Genomic DNA, 22187 nt, shown 5'->3' with positions numbered 1-22187 from the left:
ATAAAGTTGTCAGACTATTAGAAATAGTATTTCTCTAAACCATCAATAGTAAATTAAAGGTCACTGTAAATAAGTGAGTGCCTCTTAAGACTACTTTAATTCAGATATTTATATGTTGGGTGTAAGAGAAATGTCTACCTTTGAAAGCTGTCTCCTGGTTTTATTAAAGCTAAAAGTAAACTTGTTTTATTATGTTAGAAATATGTTATTATGCTACCTTAAGTAATTTATTCAATAAATAAATGTTTAGTACTTGGCAACATCTTATGAGAAATAGTAACTTTAATATGAGCCTAATGTCTCAGAGAGGGACTAGACCTGTGCCTTCTATTGAAATAAATACCTTAAGAGTTAATTCTAGTCAGACTGCTTGTGAGGTATTTCTTCATATTAGAAAGTTCAGGAAAGAACTCTAGCATTAAAAGGTAGAGGGAAACAAATGAATACATATAAAGTACTTAAAGATGGTTTCTATGAGAATAACTTTTTACTGTGACTCTGGGTTAAGAGGAATAACAAAAGGGAAGTTTCGTCATTTAATTTTTAATACAAAAGGATATTTTATTCTCTTTCAGAGATATTTTAAGACGTTTTTATAAGACAGGCTTGACTTTATCTTTTCTACATGGCCATAATTTTATTGCTATATGAGGTCTAATATTTTAGAGAGCTTTGCCTCTACTGTATTATTCCAGTGGTTCATTATGTGTGTACATTGTAGAGGAAAGAGTTAAGTGCCAATTTACTTGAGACTCCTTTCTGTTTTGTCATTTTGGGCAGGTGCGTGCTTAGCTCATTCTCCCCTGCAGGTCTAGCAGTTAGAGATGGACCCCTAGTCGTCCACTCAGCATGGTGACTCTGTTCAATGACCGGAAGCCCGAACCACAGTGTTTACAAGCTAGTGTTTAAATTCAGAATGTAATGCATGTTGTTCTTAAGTAATGCTTAGCTGGTTCTCGAAGTAGCGTTCCTTTCTCTAACATCTTTAAACAAAACTTCTAGTGTCTCCTCAGACAAGGGAAGATCTCAGAAAACTCCACCTTCTCCCCTCTCTCCAAGTTCCCAGAAATTGTTGCAGTTTGACCTTCCAGGAACTTCATTAGAAAGATCTAAATCCTCGGTAATCATGCCTCCATCTGGAACAGGATTTAAGCCTAATGCACCTTTTCCTGATATGAACCCTCCCACCAGCAGAACGCCCTCAGAGATGGCCTCAGCACCAGGCAAGTAGAGACATGTATTGTGATTTAAAACACTATTTTTTCCCCTTAAAATTCTTTTTCTTCCGATTGAACTATAGGAAAATGTTATCTCAAGTGGATGTGATCACTTTTTGAAGTATTAAAAACTATACAGGAAAAGAAGTACTGAAAAGCATGACAGATTCAACAGTGGTGATTTTTCCCACTTTGCCAGCGTTAGTCAAAACACACCTGAAAAATGTACATTGTGCTATTCATAAGTCACTGTCTTTCTTACAGTGGAAAGCAAACTCTTTTTGGCTCTTATTTCTTTAATTTTAGAGAGAGAAAGAGAGAGTGTGAGTGGGGGAGAGGGACAGAGGGTGAGAGAGAGAAGCTTAAGCAGGCTCCATGCTCAGTGCGGAGCCCCACGTGGAGCTTGATCCTGTGACTCCGGGATCATGACCTGAGCTGAAATCAAGAGTCTGAGCTCAACCAACCACCCAGGTGCCCTCTTTTTGGCCCTTACAATGAGAAATGAATATCAGAAATCTGAGATGTTGTTTCACGTGAACTTTTACATTTGACCGTTATTTATGCCTTCCAGGTTCTAAGCGCTTTTCTCCTGCTGGCCTCCAGCATCGGATGGCGGCAGAACTCAGTTATTTGAGTGCCATCGAGGAGTCAGTGCGCCAGCTGTCAGATGTGGAAAGGGTTCGAGGCATCTCACTTGCTCAGCAGGAGAGCGTGTCTCTGGCTCAGATCATAAAGGTATTTGTGGAGTTTTCTCCTTTAGCTTTCTATGTTCTTTCACTTTTCTATTTAAAATAGTTCCAATGATGAGGTAGATGACGACAACAACAACAACACACAAAACTTTAGCCCGCCAAGTAGAGGGAAATAGTGTAACGTACAGCATCTATCAATAACTCTGGGAAAGCTATGACACAAAGTACTAAGAAGAAAATTCACCATCTGATATTTGGCAGCAGAACAATAATTCAGTCACTCTCTCTCAAATACTTTGTTTTCTCTGTTCTCTACTTTTGTAAATGACTATGAAAACCAGCTAATCAGACAGCTCTCAGGATTGTCTTTTTCACTGACAAGTCAGAGACAACTTTTTGTTTTTGTTTTTAATGTTTTATTTGTACCAGAGAGAAAAGTTTCTGAGATCCAGGTATTTGGTAAAGCCAGGATAATGTGGACTGTTCTTAGTGAATAAAAATCTAATAAGAGTCTACATAGTGTTCCTACTGGAAGTTCTGTTATCTTTTTTTTAAAAACTTTTTATATAAGAAAATACACAGATTTTAAGTGTTGCACAGTTTGATTAGTTTTGATCAATGTAACCACCACCCTAATCAAAATATAGAACACTTCGGTCACTTCAGAAAGTTCACCCCTGGTCCTTCCCAGTTAATCCCCACTCCTAGAGAAAGTTAGTGTTCTGATTCCTAATCGTGGTAGTTTTATTTTTGCCTGGTCTAAAACGGCGTACAAATGGAAATATGCTTTGTACTCTGTTGTGTTTCATTAATTTAATGGGGTATACTGTTTTTAGGATTCATCCATGTAGTATCTGTGTTGATTTTTGGCTGAGTAATATTCCATTAATCAGTGTAATACCGTTTGTTTATCCCTTCTTCTGTTGATGTACATTTGTATTATTTGCAGTTTGGGGCTATTATAAATATTCCTGCCATGAATATTTTTTACAACTCTGTATTCAACATATGCTTTCATTTATCTTGCCCAGGAGTGTAATTGCTTGGGTCAACTAAAAGTGTATGTTTAACGTTGTATGAATCTGACGTACTGTCTTCCAAAGTGCTTGTGACATCTCACTCTCCTCCGGCAATCTGTGAGGGTCCAAGCTGCTCCCTGGGCTTGCTCTCGCTGGCCTTTCTAGGCATTCCAGTGAGAGTGAAGTAGTGTCTCATTGTGGTTTTAATTTACATTTCTTTTATGACTGATAGGTTGATAATCCTTTTGTGTATTTATTGAATTCTCATATGCTCTTTTGTGAATAATCAGACTTTTTGCCTATTTCATGATAGGATTGTATATCTTTTACTTATTGAGTTGTAGTTCTTTATATATTCTAGAAACAAGTCTTTTTCAGATATATTTCAAATACTATTTCCCAGTCCTGGCTTGTCTTTTAATTGAAAGTTTTTTCTCTTTTGCCTTTTCATTTTTTTTAAAACTTTTTTTTTAATGTTTATTTATTATTGAGACAGAGAGAAACAGCATGAGTGGGGGAGGGACAGTGAGAGAGGGAGACACAGAATCCAAAGTAGGCTCCAGGCACTGAGCTGTCTGCACAGAGCCCGACACAGGGCTCGAACCCATGAACTGTGAGATCATGACCTGAACTGAAGCCAGTTGCTTAACTGGCTGAGCCACCCAGGCGCCCCTGCCTTTTCATTTTTAAACTGTTTCTTTTGAAGTGCAAAATGTTTTAATTTTTAAAAAACTTTAAAATGTTTTTATTTATTATTGAGAGACAGAGCATGAGCATGGAAGGGGCAGAGAAAGGGGGAGACACAGAATCTGAAGGAGGCTCCAGGCTCTGAGCTGTCAGCACAAAGCCCAACGCGGGGCTTGAACTCACAAACTGTGAGGTCCTGACCTGAGCCAAAGCCTATGCTTAACCAACTGAGCCACCCAGGCTCCCCCAGAATATTTTAATTTTAATGAATCTCTTTTTAAATTTTTTTCTATTATGGCATTGCCTTTTGTTTTCTAAGAAATTTTTGCCTACCCTAGATATTAAGATACTGTAACAAAATATTCTTTTATATTTTTCCAAAAAGCATTATAGTTTTGGCTTTTATAATTTTAAATGTGTGAACCATATCAAGTTAATTATGGGTTGTAAAGAAGGGACCAAAGTTTAACTTCCTCCATGTAGATACTTAGTTGTTTCATCACTATTTTCTTAAAAAACCTTAAGTTACCTTGGCACCTTTATCAACAATTAAGTAGTCACTTATGTGTGGGTCTGTTTCTGGACTCTGTTCTTTTTCATTGATCTGTTTGTCTATTCTTAACTCCATCCGGCACTGTACTGTTTCACTATGTCTTTAGAGTGAGTCATGAAGTCAGAGTGTAATGACTTCAGCTTTGTTCTTTCTCAAGGTGATTTTGGCTATGTTAGGGTTTTTTTTGTTGTTGTTGTTTTTGCATTTCTGCATAACTTTTAGAATCAGTTTATCAGGTTATACAAAAAAAAAAGAAAAGAAAAAAGACTTCATATGATTTTGATTTGAATGGCATTAAATCTATAGATGAATTCCAAGAAATCTCAATTAAGTGTAATGCCCAAATTAGTAAATGTTATTTTAAAAAAATAAGTTAACAACAACAAAAAAAGAATCTATAGATCAGTTTGGGGTAGACTTTACATCTTAACAGTATGGCATTTTTAAATTCATGATTGTGATATCTTTAAGTTTAAAAAATATTTCAGCAACGTAATTTTCAGTGTAAAGATCTTACACATTTAGAAAAAATTTTTTGTTTATCTTACTTATTTTGAGGGAGAGAAAGAGAACATAGGAGGGGCAGAGAGTGGAGCGAGAGAGAGAATCCCAAGCAGGCCTGCACTGTCAGCACAGAGCCCAATGTGGGGCTCAAACTCACAAACTGTGAGATCATGACCTGAGCCAAAATCAAGAGTTGGTCGCTTAACCTACTGAGCCACCTAGGCTTCCCAAGATCTTAGACATTTTTAAATTTCTTCGGAAATATTTTATGTCTTTTGATTCTGTTGTAAATAGTTTTTCCCCCAATATTATTTTGTAATTGTTCCTCCCTGAATACCTAAAGACTGTTCCTTATGTGGCATTGTCCCATGCTTTGCAGGAAGTTCAGTATTCCTGCACCTCTCCCAACAAATAGCAGCAGTACTGTCCAGTCACGACAGCAAAATCCGCCAGACATTTCCAAGTGTTCCCTTCAGGACAAGGGGGAGGGACTTGTAACAACTTGATTAAAAACCACTGGATTGGGGAAATGACCCCATAGCCATGCTTACCTAGAAACCCAGAAAAAACACTGAGATTTTTTCCCATTTTAGGAATATAATTATAATTCTGGGCTTTCATATTTGTGCAGGGCATTACATAATTTTATATACAGCCTTACCAACTTTAGAAAACCTGTATTTAGCACTATTCCAGAAGAAATGAAAAAATGCAAGTTCATAGATAGCATTGTACAAAATAATGGAAACAAAGGGCCCTGGTGAGAAGATGTTTTCTTGGGCACCATTTTTATGAAACTGCTCCTCCAAAGCCAAAATAACGGAGTTATAAAATTCTGAGGTGTGAAATGTTACCTTTATTTTTACGTATAGGACATTTTAATCTTTTCTGAAGAGTAAGATACTGTCACTTTTGCTTTCAAGCCAACTTTTTAGTATGAGTTTATAGTCCTGTGTGCCTTGGAAATTTTTTATATTACTACATTATTTTTTTTTAATTTATTTTTGAGAGACAGAGACAGCACGAGCAGGGAGGGGCAGAGAGAGAGGGAGACACAGAATCTGAAGCAGGCTCCAGGCTCTGAGCTAGATATCAGCACAGAGCCTGACGCGGGGCTTGAACCCACAAACGGTGAGATCATGACCTGAGCTGAAGTCTGACGCTCAACCTACTGAGCCCCCCAGGTGCCCCATTACTACATTATTTGACACACAGTAGGTGGTCATTAAGTATTTTGATGAATGATAACAGATTTGTGTCCATACTATGTGCTATCTTTCCTTTAAGCTTTCATTGGTTGCTTCAAAAAAATTTGTGTTAGGAAAATAGCATTAGGTGTAATATAGTCACTGTGTTAAAATAGTTTAGCATCTTTGAATTAATAGTTGATCATTTTTTTATTTTGAAGGCACAGCAGCAACGCCATGAAAGAGACTTGGCCCTTTTGAAACTGAAGGCTGAACAAGAGGCTCTGGAGTGTCAGAGACAGTTAGAAGAAACCCGAAACAAAACAGCTCAGGTACTTATTTTTGCAACAGATACTGGGTCTTTATACCTAAATTTGTATCTTTGAAATGACTTTAGCATTCTTTTAATTATATAGGAATAAAAAAGGAAAGATATAAATAATAATGCTTTCATACATTATGCCATCTGGGATAATTTCATGTCATTTGATTGTAAAATAGAGTAGTTAGGATTTATCCCCAGTTTACAGAAGTGGCAACTGAGGTACATAGTAGTTACTTGTTTAAAGAAACATCAACTCATGAACACTGGAGTTAAGAATTAAACTTCAGCAGTGATTTTAAGACTCTAGATTTTAAGACAAGATACCCAGGTAACAGTCTAATGTTTTATAGGGCATTTGATCCATGAAACAATTTTACAAATTAAAGCTAATTTGAGTTAGGGAGAGACTGTGACATAACATAACATAAGCTCTCTTTTTACTCCTTTTTGTTTTCAGGCCCATGCAGAATCATTACAGCAGGTGGTCAAATCACAGCGGGAAGTGACCGAAGTCCTGCAGGAAGCAACGTGTAAAATAGCCGCTCAGCAAACAGAGACTGCTCGCCTCACCACAGACGCGGCTCGCCAAATCTGTGAAGTAAGAGCCATCGAGGCCGCTTTTCTCTTTAGTCCTGCGGAGTGAATTTGGTCCTCACCGTAATGGGTTTCTAACATCTAGCAAACATTATTTCTAATCAGTGACTTTTCGTGGGAGCCATATACTATTGAATTAAGAGGCTCCGTTTATAGAAGTATGTTGTACATGTGAATGATACAGAGGCTAGTACAAAAGATGGAGAAACTCTAAATGTCTGCCCTTGAGTAAGCTTTTAAAAGATATATTGATTTTATAAGGCATGGTGGCTTAGTTGGTTAAGTGCCTAACTCTTGATATCAGCTCAGGTCACAATTTCATGGTTGTGAGATGGAGCCCCGTGTCAGGCTTCATGCTGGACTTGGAGCCTCCTTAAGATCTTTTCTCTATCCCTCTTCTGCCTGTCCCCTGCTCTCCCTTTCTCTCTCACATACATACATACATACATACATACAGAAATAAAATCTTTAAAATACATATATATATATAGAGATAGATTTTATGATGTAGAATTTACAAACAAAATATATCCATTTTAAGTGTACTACTTGATGAGTTTTCTCTCTCTCTCTCTCTCTCTCTCTCTCACACACACACACACACACACACACACACACACACACACATATAGGTACCATATCTATATATTTCTGTGTCTTATCTATCTACCCATCCCTATAAACACCACCATAATCAAGAAATAGAATATAGTTGACTCTTAGGGTGCATAGTTGACCTAGTTGGTTGGCTGTCTGACTCTTGATTTTGGCCCAGGTCATGATCTTGTGGTTTGTGGGATTAAGCCCTGTGTCAGGCTTTGCACTGTTTCGGAGCCTGCTTGGGATTCTCTCTCTCTCCCTCTCTCCCTCTCTCCCCCTCTCCCTCTCACCCTCTCTACCTCTCTCCCTTTCTCCTTCTCTCAATAAACAAACAAACAAACAAACAAACTTAAAAAAAGAAAGAATACAGTTGACTCTTGAACAACCTGGATTTGAACCGTAAAGGTAAACTGCAGAATTTTTTGACAAATACAGTATGGTACTGTAAATGTAATTTTTCTTTTTTAGGATTTTCTTCAAAAACATTTTTTTACTTTATTGTAAGAATACAGTATATAATATATAATATACAAAATATGTGTTAATCAACTGTTTATATTATTGGTAAGGCTTCTAGTCAACAGTAGACTATTAGTAGTTCAATTTTGGGGGAGTCAAAAGTTATCCATGGATTTTTGATTGCATGTGGATGTTACTAAAAAGCCACGAGCATACTGTGTTGGGTACTGTGGGATTGTGCAAATAAGTATATTTTAAGAAAATTTTAGACAACGATTTCAAAAACACTTCAAGTTGTCAAGGCAGTGATTGAATAAATACCAAACGAGTAATCCATGCAGCAGTCACAGTAGTGACTAAGAGTAGGGAAAGTACTTCACACTGTAGGTCAGAAAACAGATAGGAAATAGTAATGGAATTGATTCTTGAAGGAAGATTTAATTTTTGGTTTACTATGGCTTATTATATGACTTGAAGATTTTGTCTTAATTCACAGATTGCTGTAGCTGGATGAACCTTTAGAAATCATGTGGTCTATCTAACTATTTTGATAAGGAAGCTATTGAGACTAAAAGAGTCTAAATGACTTACCCACAGCATTTTACCTATTATGGCAGAAATAACTTGCTGTCAATCCAGTCATCTGTCAGAGACACTATGCTCCTTCTCAGTTTTCTGTGTTGTTACCTTTTTTTAATGTCTACTTTTGTCTACTTGTGTGTTTTCCTACTTAGATGGCAGAGTTGACTCGAACTCATATCTCAGAGGCCATTACTGCTTCAGGAGCTCCCTTAACAACACTATATGACCACCAGCGGCAGCATGCTCCAGACTTTGTGAAGCAGCTGAGGACCAGAGCTGAAACCGATAGGTTAATATTCAGTCATTCAGCAAATATGCAATGAGTATCTGCTATGTCCCAGGCACTGTTGTGGCTACTGGGGATATAGTTATGGACATACAGTGTGGTGGGCAAGATAGATACTGTAATCAAACATTCACTTAAGTGAATTAACACTTACAAACTGAGGTTAAGTGTTACAAGAGAGAAGAACATGTGTCCCTGAGATATGTGACAAAGGAATTTGAATAGCTTGGGGGTTGTGGGGACATCAGAGAAGGTTTTCCTGAGGAAGTAACGTTATGGGGAGATCTAGTGGATGAAAAGGAGTCAGTGGTGTAAAGGAGATAAAGAATAAGCAGGTCAACACATGCGAAGTTAGGAAGAGAAAGTGAGGGAAGACTAGGGTAACTGGAGGCAGAGAACAGAGAGGCGAATGGGAGGACGCAGTGCAGGAATCAGAGTGTGGTGGGACACTGCAGACCTAGAGGGTTTTGGAGTGTATTCTAGGAACAGTGAAAAGTCATTTGAGAATTTTTTAGGCAGCCTGAGTGATATGATCATGTTTGTGTGTTATTTTTTTTTTTCATATCACATTTTGACCATCTTTAATTCATAGCTTTTAAGTCCCTATTTACATTTATTGATACTTGGGGCGATTTCTATTTATTTCTCATAAAGCAGAAGATATTCTTTTCTATGTGTGAATGCCTTTCTCAGATACTTTGTAGTAGCTATTTCAGAATTTCTATTTGATCAAGATTTTATCTGATGTTGATGTTAAATGGTTTTCTCTTATTAGAGACTTTAAATGTTTAATCAGTTTTTATTGTCTTTTTAGGAAGAGTCCATCTGTTTCACTCTCACAGAGTAAAGAAGGGACCCTTGACTCAAAGCATCAGAAGTATTCCCCTTCGTATGATAGTTATTCTGAGTCATTAAGATACAAGACTCACGATCGAAGGTGATGGCTTAGAAATTGCTTTTTCTTTTTTACTTTTAATCTCATCTTTAAATGAAGTAGTGTTTTCCTCTTCAAAGTGCGGATTTCCCCCATTTAATTAGCTGATTTATAAAATAGTTGTTGCATGTAGTAATGTAATTAGCATTCCTTGAGAACCTACATTGTACAAACACTACGTAAGTTTGTTTTTCCTACGTTCAATTTTAACCACCTTCCAAAACAGGAACTGCTCTCATTTTATAGTAGGGAACAGAGGCTCATGAAGTTGTTAGAAACTCACTGAAGGTCACATAGATAGTGGCACACCAAGGAATTAAATCTTGGTTTATCCGACTCCAACGTCTATATTTATTGTACATTGCTTTGCTAGCATCCATATTTCTTATTTTTCTTAAATTTTTATGTTTATTTTTTATTGAGACAGAGAGAAACAGAGCATGAATAGGGGAGGGACAGAGAGAGAAGGAGACACAGAATCCAAAGCAGGCTCCATGCTCTGAGCTGTCAGCACAGAGCTGTATGCAGGGCTTGAACACATGAACCATGAGATCATGACCTGAGCTGAAGTTGGACGCTTAACCGGCTGAGCCACCCAGGCACCTCTTTATTAATTTTTTAAATGTTTATTCATTTTTGAGAGAAAGCGAGCAAGCCCGAATTGGGGAGGGGCAGAGAGAGAGGGAGACACAGAACACAAAGAATCCAAAGCAGGCTCCAGGCTCTGAGCTCTGAGCTAATAGCACAGAGCCCGACGTGGGGGTCGAACCCATGAACCATGAGATACGAGCTTAGACAAAGCTGAACACTTAACCAACTGAGCCACCCAGGCGCCCCTCTTTTTTATTATAGTCATCCTAATGAGGATTGCAATCCCTAGAATTTAGCACATAGTAGGTAGGCAGTCTGCTGCATGTTTATTCAGTGAGTGATTACTGGCACATAACTGCTTAGTGGAATATATCCTTCTGACTCTAAAGCATTTGCTGTTTCCTGCATTATATCTTCTACCTTATAGCCATATTATAGGATTTATACTTTCCAAAACAGTGTGAAACTAGACCTATAATTACACAATATTCTGATAAATACTATTTCAGAATCATACACAAGAAAATTGTATAAACACAGATATAGAGGTGACCAAATCTTCCTTGAGATTGGGAGAAGGTACCTACAAGCACTTTGCAAAAATGGTAGTTGAACTGAGTCTTAAATTAGTAGTTCATAAGACAGAGAAGGAAGGGCATTTCAGAAGAGGAGATAGCTCATGCAGAGGATATCAAAACACAGCTTGTGATTGGCTCTCTCTCTCTCCATGCGTATTTAAATGAATGAACAAACTTAAGGAAAGCAAAGGCTGGAGAAAGGAAAACACTGACCCCAAAAACAAGTTCACTGAGCATTTGGGAATTTAAGGCTTAAAGTCAGGGAAAGGGCAAAGCTAGCTGATATAGATTTGAGGCTCAATCTAAATGACAGTAATTAAAATTATAGAGATGCATAAGATTACCAAAAGACAGTATGTGGCATAAAATAGAAAGGGACCAAAAACAAAACACTGGGAGTCACCATCATTTTAAGGAAAGTCAGGAAAATTTAAAAGGAAGTTAAAGAAGCAGAAAAACTTGTTCGGAATAAAGGAAGAAAAGCAGGTGAGAGTAGAATCAGGGAGTGTAAGAAAGGAGAGTTTTTTATTTGACATTTAATTTTGTTATAAATTCAAGCTTACAGAAATGTTGCAAGAATAATACAGAGTTAAGATCTTTTATCCGCATTGCGCCAATGTTAACATTTTACTACATTTGCTTTAGCAAGTGAAGATTATAAAGGAGATAGAGATCAACATCATATAATGTTGCAGAGATCTATTAGATTTGACAACTCAAGTTTAGATAGAGGTTATAAGAACAGTTCTAGCAGAGTAGTTGGGATTGAAGCAGATTGTGATTAATTGTGATGTCGATAAAAAAGTTGAAACAGCCAAGTAGAAGCCCCTTTTTCCACTAGCTTGATATCAAAATGAAGGGGAAGAACAATGATAGCCTGAGAACCTTGGTTGCCTCCCATGACTGTTCAGGAGTAAAACCTTCCTCTCCCCTATTCACTTTCCTGAAACAGCTTCTCTTCAGACTTCTGTCTACGTAGCATTTGGTTTTTGTGTTACGTCTTTCATTTCATATCTTGATAAAAAGGCACATGCCCTTAGTCAAATAAGTTTACTTGAAGTAAGGAACCTTACTTTATCATCGCCCCCTTTACTTTTGGTTTGTTGCCCTAATATCAGAAGTAGCAGTGGTAGCAGCCGTCAAGAAAGTCCCTCAGTTCTGTCTTCCAAGGAAAATGAGAGGAAACTTCATGGTGAGAAAATGGAGAGTTCTGTTGATGAACAGGTTCAGACCGCTGCAGATGAGTCTCTACGAAGTGACAGCGTACCATCTCTTCCTGATGAGAAAGGTAACGTTCCTTGCATGTGTATGTGCAGTTGTTTGTTTGGGGAAGCTTCCAGAGGCCTTTAGGATGTTTGTGGCTGAGCTAGTTGATATGCTTAGAACATGATTGTGTGTGTGTGTGTGTGTGTGTGTGTGTGTGTGTGTGTGTGTGTGAGAGAGAGAGAGAGAGAGAGAGAGAGAGAGAGAGAGAGAGAGAGAGAGAATCTGATATTAAGTGTATCCAGGTGGAACTATTTCCAGGCTACACATTATGTCAGGAACCCTTGCCAGTATTTTAAACACGATTGTGTGTCATGATCCTAAGGGGAGGAAAGGGGAGAAGTAAATCTAGGAGAGCAGGCATGTGAATGGAAAATAGATATTAAAAAATTCTTTTTATCCTGTTATTGATATACAATATAATCATAAAAACAGAATATACCATGAGAACTTTACCTTTTAGATAATATAAGGATACAGTTTCTTTTCTTTTTTTTTTTTAATATTTTATTGTCAAATTGGTTTCCATACAACACCCAGTGCTCTTCCCCACAAGTGCCCCCCTCCATCACCACCACCTCTTTTCCGCCTCCCCTTCCCCTTCAACCCTCAGTTCATTCTCAGCATTCAATAGTCTCTCAAGTTTTGCGTCCCTCCCCCTCCCCAACTCTCTTTCCCTCTTCCCCTCCCCCTGGTCCTCCATTAGGTTTCTCCTGGTCTCCTGTTAGACCTAGGAGTGCAAACATATGGTATCTAAAGGATACAATTTCTTATAAATAATGATAACATCAGATATAATAACTTGATTAAAATTCATTAGTTAACCTCTCCCTGGATCCTAAATAAGAGGTGTATACCTATCAAATCATGGGAAGTAAATAACATAATGAAGACAACAGAATTTGGCAACAGATGATACCTTTAAGGATTTTTTTTTTAAAATACCTGGCTCATAAGCAGTGTATATGATTAATGGTCTAGAACTGTAGTCTTCAGAGCAGAGTGGGCAAGGCAGTCTTTAGAGTGCAAGAGGAAGACTTCAATTTTGATTTTTCTCATCCCTTAAAAAATTTTTTTTGATAAATTTTATAATATAATTTATGGATAAACATTCTATAGTTAATCAACAATTAATACAGAGCTTGTTAACCAGAAGTAACTAATATAATCCACCTAATGAATATAGATCTTGTTATCCAGAAATGGGGTGCTGCTATAACATGAAAAATCTGGGAGTGGCTTTAGAACTGGGTAATGAGTAGAGGCCAGAGAGTGTTGAGGTGCAAGTTAGAAAAAGCCCACAATGCCTTGCAGAGACTTGGCAGGAATATGGATGTTAAAAATGATTCTGATGAAGTCTGATGAAGACGGAAATTAGGAATATGGAAATTAGGAATATGGAAATTAGGAATATTGAAGAAAGGCAGTCCTTGTTACAAATTGGCAAAAAACTGGACCAAACTGTGTCCTAGCCTTATGTGGAAAGCAAAAGTTAAAACTGATGAATGTGGATGGTTAGCTGAGGGAATCTCTAAGCAAAGTGTTGAAGGCATGGCCTGGTTTCTCCTTACTACTTACAATAAAATGTGAGAGGAGAGGTAAATTGAAGGAATTGTTAAAAAAAAGGAACCAGAACTTGAAGATTTGGAAAATTCTCAGGCTATCCCAGTTGTAAAAAATGAGAAAGCATGTTCTGGAGAGAACCCCAGGGATGTGACTAGATAATCACTCCATAAAGAGATTACCCATGGATTTGAGCAGCCATCTCAGCAGAAGCCAGGAATAGGGATGGGATTATACTAGCAGAGAGACTGCCAGTTAGGACTAAAGAGCACAGAGATGGGATGAAATATAGGAAGGCTTTCAGTCTTCTGGGATTCTACCAGATGGGATGAGAGGTAGAGCTAAGTTATAAACATGCTTTATTATTTTTTTAAAAAAGGGGGGTGGAGGAATGACCCGGAGGGTGATTGAGAGATCAGCAGGGCAGCCATTGCCACCACAGGCCCAGGCTGTACTGGGGGGTGGGGGGGGAACCAGCCCACGCACCCCAGTCGAAAGGTCCCAAGTAGGGGGTTGGTGTCGGCGCAATATCTCTAGAAAAGAAGACAGACAAGACAAACAAGACAGACAAGACAGACAACGTGGATGGTGGTAAAGCCACCCTTTATTAAGATAGCCAGGGTCTTATATACTATGGGTGATTACATCATTTCTTCAGTGGTTACATAGTTCAAGGTCCCTGAAGTAAAGACAGGCTCCAGAAAAGGTCATTTTTATCAGGACAGTAGTAAATAACAGGAACAATCAAGTCATTACAAGAGAGGGATTCCCTAATAAGAGTCTGGCTTCAAGCGGAAGATGAGCCTGAAGAATTCTAGGAGGAGATTTACATTTCTTAAGGCCCTTCATCAGTTATTCAAGGGTAAGATGCTCATCCTTTAATAAGCAAATTTTTTTGCAGAGGTTTGTGTTAACTCCCTACACCAAACAAAGAGCTAGAAAGCAAAGCAAGGGGAGGGCTGGAGCCACTGACTGACCCAAGTTGATTCAAAGCCTAAAAGTATATGTCTTTTTACAAAACAATGAGAAAATCATAGGATGAACAGAAGCCACATGTGCGGCCCAGGAGACCAAAATATTGTTTGAGGGTTATTTTTGCCTGCTGGGCCCCAACACCGTACAACCCCGATGGCAAGGCCGTCTCCTCATTGGTTTGAGTATGGGGGGCCACCTCCTTGGTTTCAGTTGTCCAGGCTGCCCTTGCTCTCTGCTTCAGGAGCAGACTATTTCCAGGGGCCGAGGAGATGCTGCTGCCACACAGGGGTGAGAAGTCAAGGCAACCCCAGTGGGCTTGAGGGCAGAGCATCTGGCCAAAGAGGGTCATTCTTGAGCCTTAAGATCTAATGGAATTTGCTCTGCTAGGTTGAGACCCATCATCCTTCTTTCTGATTTATCCCTTTGGGAATGGGTTTGTCTATTTTATGCCTTTCCCACCATTGTATTTTGGAAGCACATAACTGGACCTTGTTTCAAAGGTCCACAACTAAAAAGCAATTTTGCCTCGGGATGAATCATACCTCGAGTCTCATGGATGCCAGATTTAGATGATATTTAGATGAAACTTTAGAGTTGTAGTAGGTGCTGGAATGGGTTAAGACTTTGGGGGCTCTTAGGATGGGTGAGTGTATTTTGAGTGTAAGAAGGAATTAATTTGAGAAAACCAGAGGATAAGATATTATGGATTGAACTGTATCCTCTCAAAATTCATATGTTGAAGTTCTATCTTACAGTGTGACTGTATTTGAAGATAGGGCCTTCAAGAAAGTAATTAAAGTTAAATGAGGTCAGAAGGGTGGGCGCTTGTGTCCTAAGAATAGGAAAAGACTGCAGGCATGCATGTGCACAGAGTAAAGGCCTGTGAGGACACACAAGGCATCAGCCTGCAAGTTAAGAAGAGTGGTTTTATCAGAAACCAACCCTGTCAGCACCTTGATCTTGGATTCCATCCTCCAGAACTGTGAGGAAATAAATTTGTGTTGTTTAAGCCAGCAGCCTGTACTGTTCCGTTATGGTTCCCCAAGCAGACTAATGTAATAGTATTAAATACCAAGAGGCATTCTCATATTTTTATACTGATTGATGAATGTTTTTCAGAATGTTTTTGAAAATGTTTTATGGATTACTGAATTAAAGACTAACAAAATTCATTTTAGGATCAGACTTCATAATGACACCTTCCACATAATGAGAGAAATAAAGGATTTAGGAAAACAATAAAGAATTATATGTTATGTTTCTACTACAGGATGAATTTAACCCCTGCAAAATTTTATCTTAATAAGAATGTTTGTAATTATAGTAGTGAAGACATTATTGAAAGTGTACGTGAGCCTCAGAAGAAGTAGATGTAACCATCTGTGACTTGTTTAATGTTGTTCTCAAGTGTTTGCCATGGTGCCTGGCTCCAGTAACTGCAAATACAGAATTGTCAAGTGACTAATTTGAAATGTCATGAACCATGACTTCTTGATAGGTTTGACTTGTTTAAACAATATAAAATTAAATTACTTGGACTTCTACTTCTGACCAGAATAGGACCAGATTTACCCTCCCTCCTAAAGTAAGTATCAGACAAAACATATGAAATGACTATTTTTACGACCTTGAGCATCAGGCAGTGAGCGCTGTCAGTTCATGAGAGACCGCAGGCAGATGAGGAGCGCCGGGACGGCCCCTGCTACTGCCTGAGCGCGGGCTCCCGGCTGCGTGTGTGAAGCCCGGCGGCCTTGCTGAATCGAAGTAGAGTTAGGAGTGTGGAGAGACTGAGGCAACCGGAATCCACAGAACAGCCAAGATCCAAGGAAAACCAGCATGTAGAAGAAAACAGGAGAAAATCCAGGTCACCTTTTGTTTGGCAGTCATTTCTTAGCTATAACAGCAAAAGTACAATCCACGAGAGAACAAATGGATATACGTTGTCAAAATTAAAAAACTGCTCTGTGAAAGACACTGTTAAGAGAACTAAAAAGATAAACCACACACTTTAGAAATATTTGTAAATCACATATTAGATAAAGGACTTACATGCAGAATTATATAAAGGACTCTTAAAACAACAAGAAGAAAATCAACAACCTTATTTAAAAATGTGCGTAAAAACTGAACAGATACTTCACTGAAGAAACTATACAAATGGCAGGTAGACTTAGGAAAGGGTTCAATATCATGTGTCATTAGGGAGATGAAAATTAAAATCACAATGAGGTGCTACACATTTTTAGAATGGTTAAAATCCAAAAAGCTGACAAAAAAATGGTACAAGGATGCTGACAAGAATGCCAAATGGTATGGCTATTTTGTCAGACATTTTCCCAATATCTTATAGTGACCCAGCAATCAATATGCCTAGGCAAGCATATTGAAAACTTAGGTCGTCACAGGAGCCGATACACTAATGTTCATAGCACCATTTTTCATAATTGCTAACAATTGGAAGATGTCTTACGGGGAGAATCAGCAAAATGGTGTAATACTATGTAGCAATTAAAAGGAGCAGGCAACATTATTAATCAATTTTAAGTGAAGCAAAAGAAGCAAGCCCCAAAAGGCTACATATTATATGATTCCATTTAGGTAACATTCTGGAATAGGCAGAACTTTAGGGATGGTTCCCAGATGTTAGGTAGAAGAAGCGGTTAACTACAAAGGGGATGCAAGGAGAACTTTTAGTGTGAAACAACTGTCATGTAAGGGATGTCCTGTATGCTTCCTTATGTATTGACTGATACTGTGCATTTCTCGAAACCCTAGAGTTGTTTGTACATCACAAAGAATAAACCTTAATGTGTGCATACTAAATACACACGTCAGGCAGGATGTTGGGGGATCTAGGATGGAATGCAGCCCGTAACTAATGAATCTAACTTTATTAGAAACATATGGCATGACCACATTGAAGAGACTGGAAGGAAAAGGAGCTGACCTAAGTAAATTTGGAAAATGGCATTTTTAGTAGAAATTGTAAACCTATTAAATATAAAAGGAACAATATATAAACTATATTCTAATTGGCAAATGAGCTTTTCACAGGGGTACAAGTTAACAGTTCTTTGCATTATGTATTAGGATTGAACAGATAAGTAAACAGATGTTGGATGATAATAGGAGTCAAGTTTCTCCATGTTGGAGAAGGATGGTAGATACGCAAGAAAAGGACTAGAATGAATCCTGTGGTGCTGGACTATAGTCAGTAACATCAGTGTGAACCCATCTTCAGATGAGTTGACAGATACAGGAACAATTTGTGTGTGTGGGGTGGTGATTATGTGTGTACACGGTCTAGTATACATGCATATCTTGTCTAGCTCTGTTCATTGACACAGTGAAGAAACAGTGATAGTCTAGCATTAACAGGAACAACTAGTGCCCATAAATGTAGTTTTGAGATAGTCTCCAATAAAAGAAAGTAGAGCACTTTGGAGAAATGACTGGTTCTAGGACTGGGCAGGGAAAATACAAAATGAATCTGGAACATCTTGTAGTACCAGAAAGTCAGGATGTCCAAAAAAGAAAAGGAAGGGGGGTGCATGTCAGAGGCAAATAAGAACCAACCTAAAAAGAGCTGCCGTGTTTTAAGTTAAGCATTGAATTGATGAGTTATAAAAAAAATTTTTAATTTGCATTTTTTGCTAGCGATATTAAATGTTGTCTTTTTGTGTTTTGTTTTTTACTTATTTTGGCCATTTGTATTTTTGGAGAATCTGATTGTGACTATTTCTCATTTTTCTATGGGACTGGTTTGTAAGAACTCTTTATATATGATGTATATTACACTTTTACCATATTCCTTGTACTAGTATTTTTAAATAGTTGAGAGGTTTTTTCCCTTGTTTGTAAGGTAAGTGAATTATTCCATGCCTATCAGTTGTTAGTGATCCGCTCTATGACTTTATGTTAGATTGTCCCATAGAGAGGGAGCAAGGGCTACTAAATTGAATACTTAGGGAAAACTGTTAAAATGATAAAACCCACTTGTTCTAAATTCTTTTAGATTCAACTTCTATTGCAACAGAATATTCACTGAAATTTGATGAATCTATGACAGAAGATGAGATAGAAGAAAAATCATTTCGATCTTTACTACCTTCTGAGAGTCATCGCAGATTTAACATGGAAAAGAAAAGAGGCCATCATGATGACTCTGATGATGAAACTTCTCCAGAAAAGACGACACTGTCTTCTGCCAAGGTATGCTTCTGTTTACCTGTGCAGATTACTTCATAAAGAGTTGTAGATGTTCTCTTGTGGATATGAGGACACATTTTATACTTGAATTCGTTTGTCATCTCCCAGAATGATTTTCCTAAGATAGCAATTTTATATTATACTTTTGCTACAGAATCTGGCTTTGCTTTCCTTATGAAGTACAACACAGACTTATTATTCTTTGGAATGATATAGAAAGGGTTTTGAGGGTCTGAGCCAATCTTATGTCTCTAGAATTTCACTTGCTTTACCCTTATACTTTATTCCATTTAAAAACTTATATCATTCTTCTTACTAAATTGTTAGCCTTTTGGGTAACAGGGACAATTCTTGCCTTGCTTTATATCCCTGGGACAGTACCTGGCTCACAGTAGTTGTTTGTTAAAATTTTATTGGCTGAATAAATTAGCAGATGAACATTCTTCCTTATGTGCCTTTTTTGAAGAATGTTCTGTGACATGGTCAACAGCCTTTCTGTGTGCATAGTTTATTTTTTATAAGTGCATGGCTCTTTTAACAAGGTGAATTAAGTTCCAGAGGCTTAGATGATGATAAACTTGAACTAAAATCTTCACTTTAGGAGCTGAGCATGCCATTCTCAGGAGGACAAGATAGTTTTTCTAAGTTTACAATGGAGATGGTTCGACAGTACATGAAGGAGGAGGAAATGAGGGCCGCTCACCAGTCTTCACTCCTGCGTCTCCGGGAGAAGGCCTTGAAGGAGAAGACCAAGGCTGAACTAGCCTGGCTAGAGCATCAGAAAAAGTAAGTTATATCAGTGAACGTAGATTCCACCTCCTAATTTCTTTCATTAAAAGAAAGTGCTTTGTTTTTAAAGATGTTTGTTTCCTCATTTAATTTGATCAACCTAGTTTCTCAGCCTAGGAATATGGCAGTCGTCTCTGAGTCCTGTTGCTTTCCAGACCACCTACTCGTAACATTTTCTTTGCATTTCTCTTTTATCATGTAACTGATAGTTATTTTATACTGAATTTCTTTACTGTGTTGTAAATTCTAGGGTTTGCATTCATTATATGTGTAGTAAAACATTTGTTTGGTGGGATGGGCGTTGCTGCTCTTTTCCACATTTGGAAATGTTAAATCAGTTTAGAGACATTTTAGTGGTCGAGAATTCTTGACATTAGATTAGAAATTTAATCTACTATTTGTCTCAATGTGAAATATTTGCAGACATTTACGAGACAAAGGAGAAGATGATAAAATGCCCCCACTTCGGAAGAAACAGCGTGGTTTGCTTTTAAGGTTGCAGCAAGAGAAGGTATGTCAGGAAAAACACAAAGAAAATTTCTCATATGGCAAGTTACACTGTGGGATCTATTATTTTGTCTAATCTGTTTTTCTTATTATCCCCCTAAATGAGATTTAGTTGATATGTACCACCGTTTTTGCCTGTGCTACTATAATTACAGAAATTGGTTGGTAGTCTGCTATATTTCTCTTATATTAGGATTATGTGTCACTGCTAACTTAACCTGCCTTCATTCGGTAAATAAAATAGTCTTTTGAAGTGGATATTTAAAAAATTAAGATATTTGTAAAAGAGTCTATTTGGATTAATTTTTTGGTCTGTATTTTCCCAAGTAGGCTTTTAAGACATATTCATTACAAATACACTAATATTTTGGCTTAGCGAACTCAGAAACACTAGGATTTGAGTCTTGCAGAGGTAGCATGGTGTAGCGGTTAGGAATTCAAGCCCCAGGGTCGCTTCAGCTCAGGTCATAATCTCACGGTGTGTGAGTTCGAGCCTCTGAGCTTCCAGCACAGAGCCTGGAGCCTGCTTCCGATTCTGTGTGTCCCCCTCTCTGCCCATCGCCTGCTCATGATCTGTCTCTCAAAAATAAATAAGTGTTAAAAAAAAAAAAAAAATTCAAGCCCCAGAGTCAGGTTCCCTGGGTTAAAGTTCCAGGTCTACCCATTATTAGTTACATAACCTTGGAAAAGTTACTTGACTTTCTCTGTGGCTCAGCTTCCTTATCTATAAACTGAGGATAATAATGGTAACATACTTTGTAGGGTTGTTGGGAGGAATAAATTAATACAAATAATAAAGTTATAACAGAACATCGCCCAGTGGTAGGTGCCAATAAATGTTAGCTGTTCTTATCTGTGTAAAATGTGTTTCACAGTGCTTGGTAAGTGTTCAGTGGATTCTAGTTTTCTTTTCCCGTATTGACCTGTTGCAAAGTACTGGCTATCATATTGGATGATCTGTAAGCGTAATAATTGGATTATTGGTCAACTAGTTTTTTTTTTTTAAGTTCACCCCAGGAAACATCATATGAACTTTACAATTTTGGAATTTTTTTTTAAAAAAGAAGTTATACCTTTTTATACCTTTTTAATACAGAAAAATTGGTCTCAGAATAACTTAAAATGCTTAGCTAAAATAAGCAAATAACTTTTTACAGGGTTTCAGTAGCTTTCTGTTTACAAAATAGAATAAAAGCTAGATTTACAAATATTTTCTCTCATTCTGTGGAGTGATTTTCAGTTTTTTAAAAAAATGTTTATTTTTGAGAGACAGTGTGCAAGTGGGGGAGGGGCAGAGAGGGGATGACAGAGGATCCAAAGCAGACTCTGCACTGACAGCAGTGAGCCTCATGTGGGGCTCAAACTCAGGAACTGCAGTGACCTCAGCTAAGGTTGGACGCTCTACCGACTGAATGACCCAAGTGCCCCTTCATGAATTTCTTAATCGTGTGCTTTGAAGCACACATCTTTGGATTTTAATGAATCTAATATTTTACTGCATGCCTGCTAATAGCACATTCAGTTTTTGTTAGTTGGAAAATGTACTTGTTTCACCGTCATTTTTGAAAAATATTTTTACTAGATATAGAATTATTTTCTTTCAGCACCTTAAAAGATACTGTCCATTGTCTACTAGTTTCCATTGATTTTATGGAGAGGTCAGTTGTCTTAATTTAAAATTTTTTATTCATTTTTTTAAGGTTATTTATTTATTTTGAAAGAGAGAGAGGTGGGGAGACAGAGAATACAAAGCAGACTCCTCTCTGTTAGCATAGAGCCCAACACGGGGCTTGATCCCCAACCATGAAATCATGACCTGAGCCGAGATCAAGAGTCAGACACTTAACGAACTGAGCCACCTAGGCTCCCCATCTTAATGTTTCTTTGAAGCCTGCTTTGAGTATTTTTTAAAAAATTGTCTTAGACTTTTTCCATAGTTTTACTAAGTTGTGCTTCGGTGTGGTTTCTTTTCTCTTCATACTGTTTAGGATTTATGGAGCTTCTTGAATCTGTTGTTGGTTGCATTTCAGGTTTTGAAAATTATCTCTTCATGCGTTGCTTCTGCCCCCCTCT

The 22187-nt window shown here is 37.8% G+C and overlaps 1 protein-coding gene and 1 long non-coding RNA gene across 6 annotated transcripts in view; one reads left to right on the top strand and one right to left on the bottom strand.

The window, feature by feature from the left end:
* CEP350 (centrosomal protein 350) overlaps positions 1-22187 on the top strand; it is a 145928-nt gene that overhangs the window by 64814 nt on the left and 58927 nt on the right. For all 3 annotated transcript variants that reach the window (XM_029935266.1, XM_029935267.1, XM_029935265.1), the window contains 10 exons: positions 1003-1223; positions 1789-1952; positions 6081-6191; positions 6642-6782; positions 8572-8708; positions 9520-9642; positions 11927-12096; positions 18625-18821; positions 19420-19604; positions 20031-20118. In XM_029935266.1, the coding sequence (XP_029791126.1) occupies positions 1003-1223; positions 1789-1952; positions 6081-6191; positions 6642-6782; positions 8572-8708; positions 9520-9642; positions 11927-12096; positions 18625-18821; positions 19420-19604; positions 20031-20118 (1537 nt within the window). The remainder of the gene's footprint in view (positions 1-1002; positions 1224-1788; positions 1953-6080; positions 6192-6641; positions 6783-8571; positions 8709-9519; positions 9643-11926; positions 12097-18624; positions 18822-19419; positions 19605-20030; positions 20119-22187) is intronic.
* Positions 1-22187, bottom strand: part of LOC115288186 — a 68822-nt gene that overhangs the window by 7956 nt on the left and 38679 nt on the right. For 2 of the 3 annotated variants that reach the window (XR_003906852.1, XR_003906853.1), the window contains one exon: positions 16237-16396. This is a non-coding gene — a long non-coding RNA (uncharacterized LOC115288186). Of the gene's footprint in view, positions 1-16236; positions 16397-18717; positions 18891-22187 lie in introns of those variants that run through there. The other variant, XR_003906854.1, reaches the window with a different exon arrangement.

Source organism: Suricata suricatta, chromosome 3, assembly GCF_006229205.1.
Source record: "Suricata suricatta isolate VVHF042 chromosome 3, meerkat_22Aug2017_6uvM2_HiC, whole genome shotgun sequence".
Classification (NCBI taxonomy): domain Eukaryota; kingdom Metazoa; phylum Chordata; class Mammalia; order Carnivora; family Herpestidae; genus Suricata; species Suricata suricatta.
The sequence above is the reverse complement of the archived record's forward strand: the minus strand, read 5'-3'. Positions and strand labels throughout refer to the sequence as shown.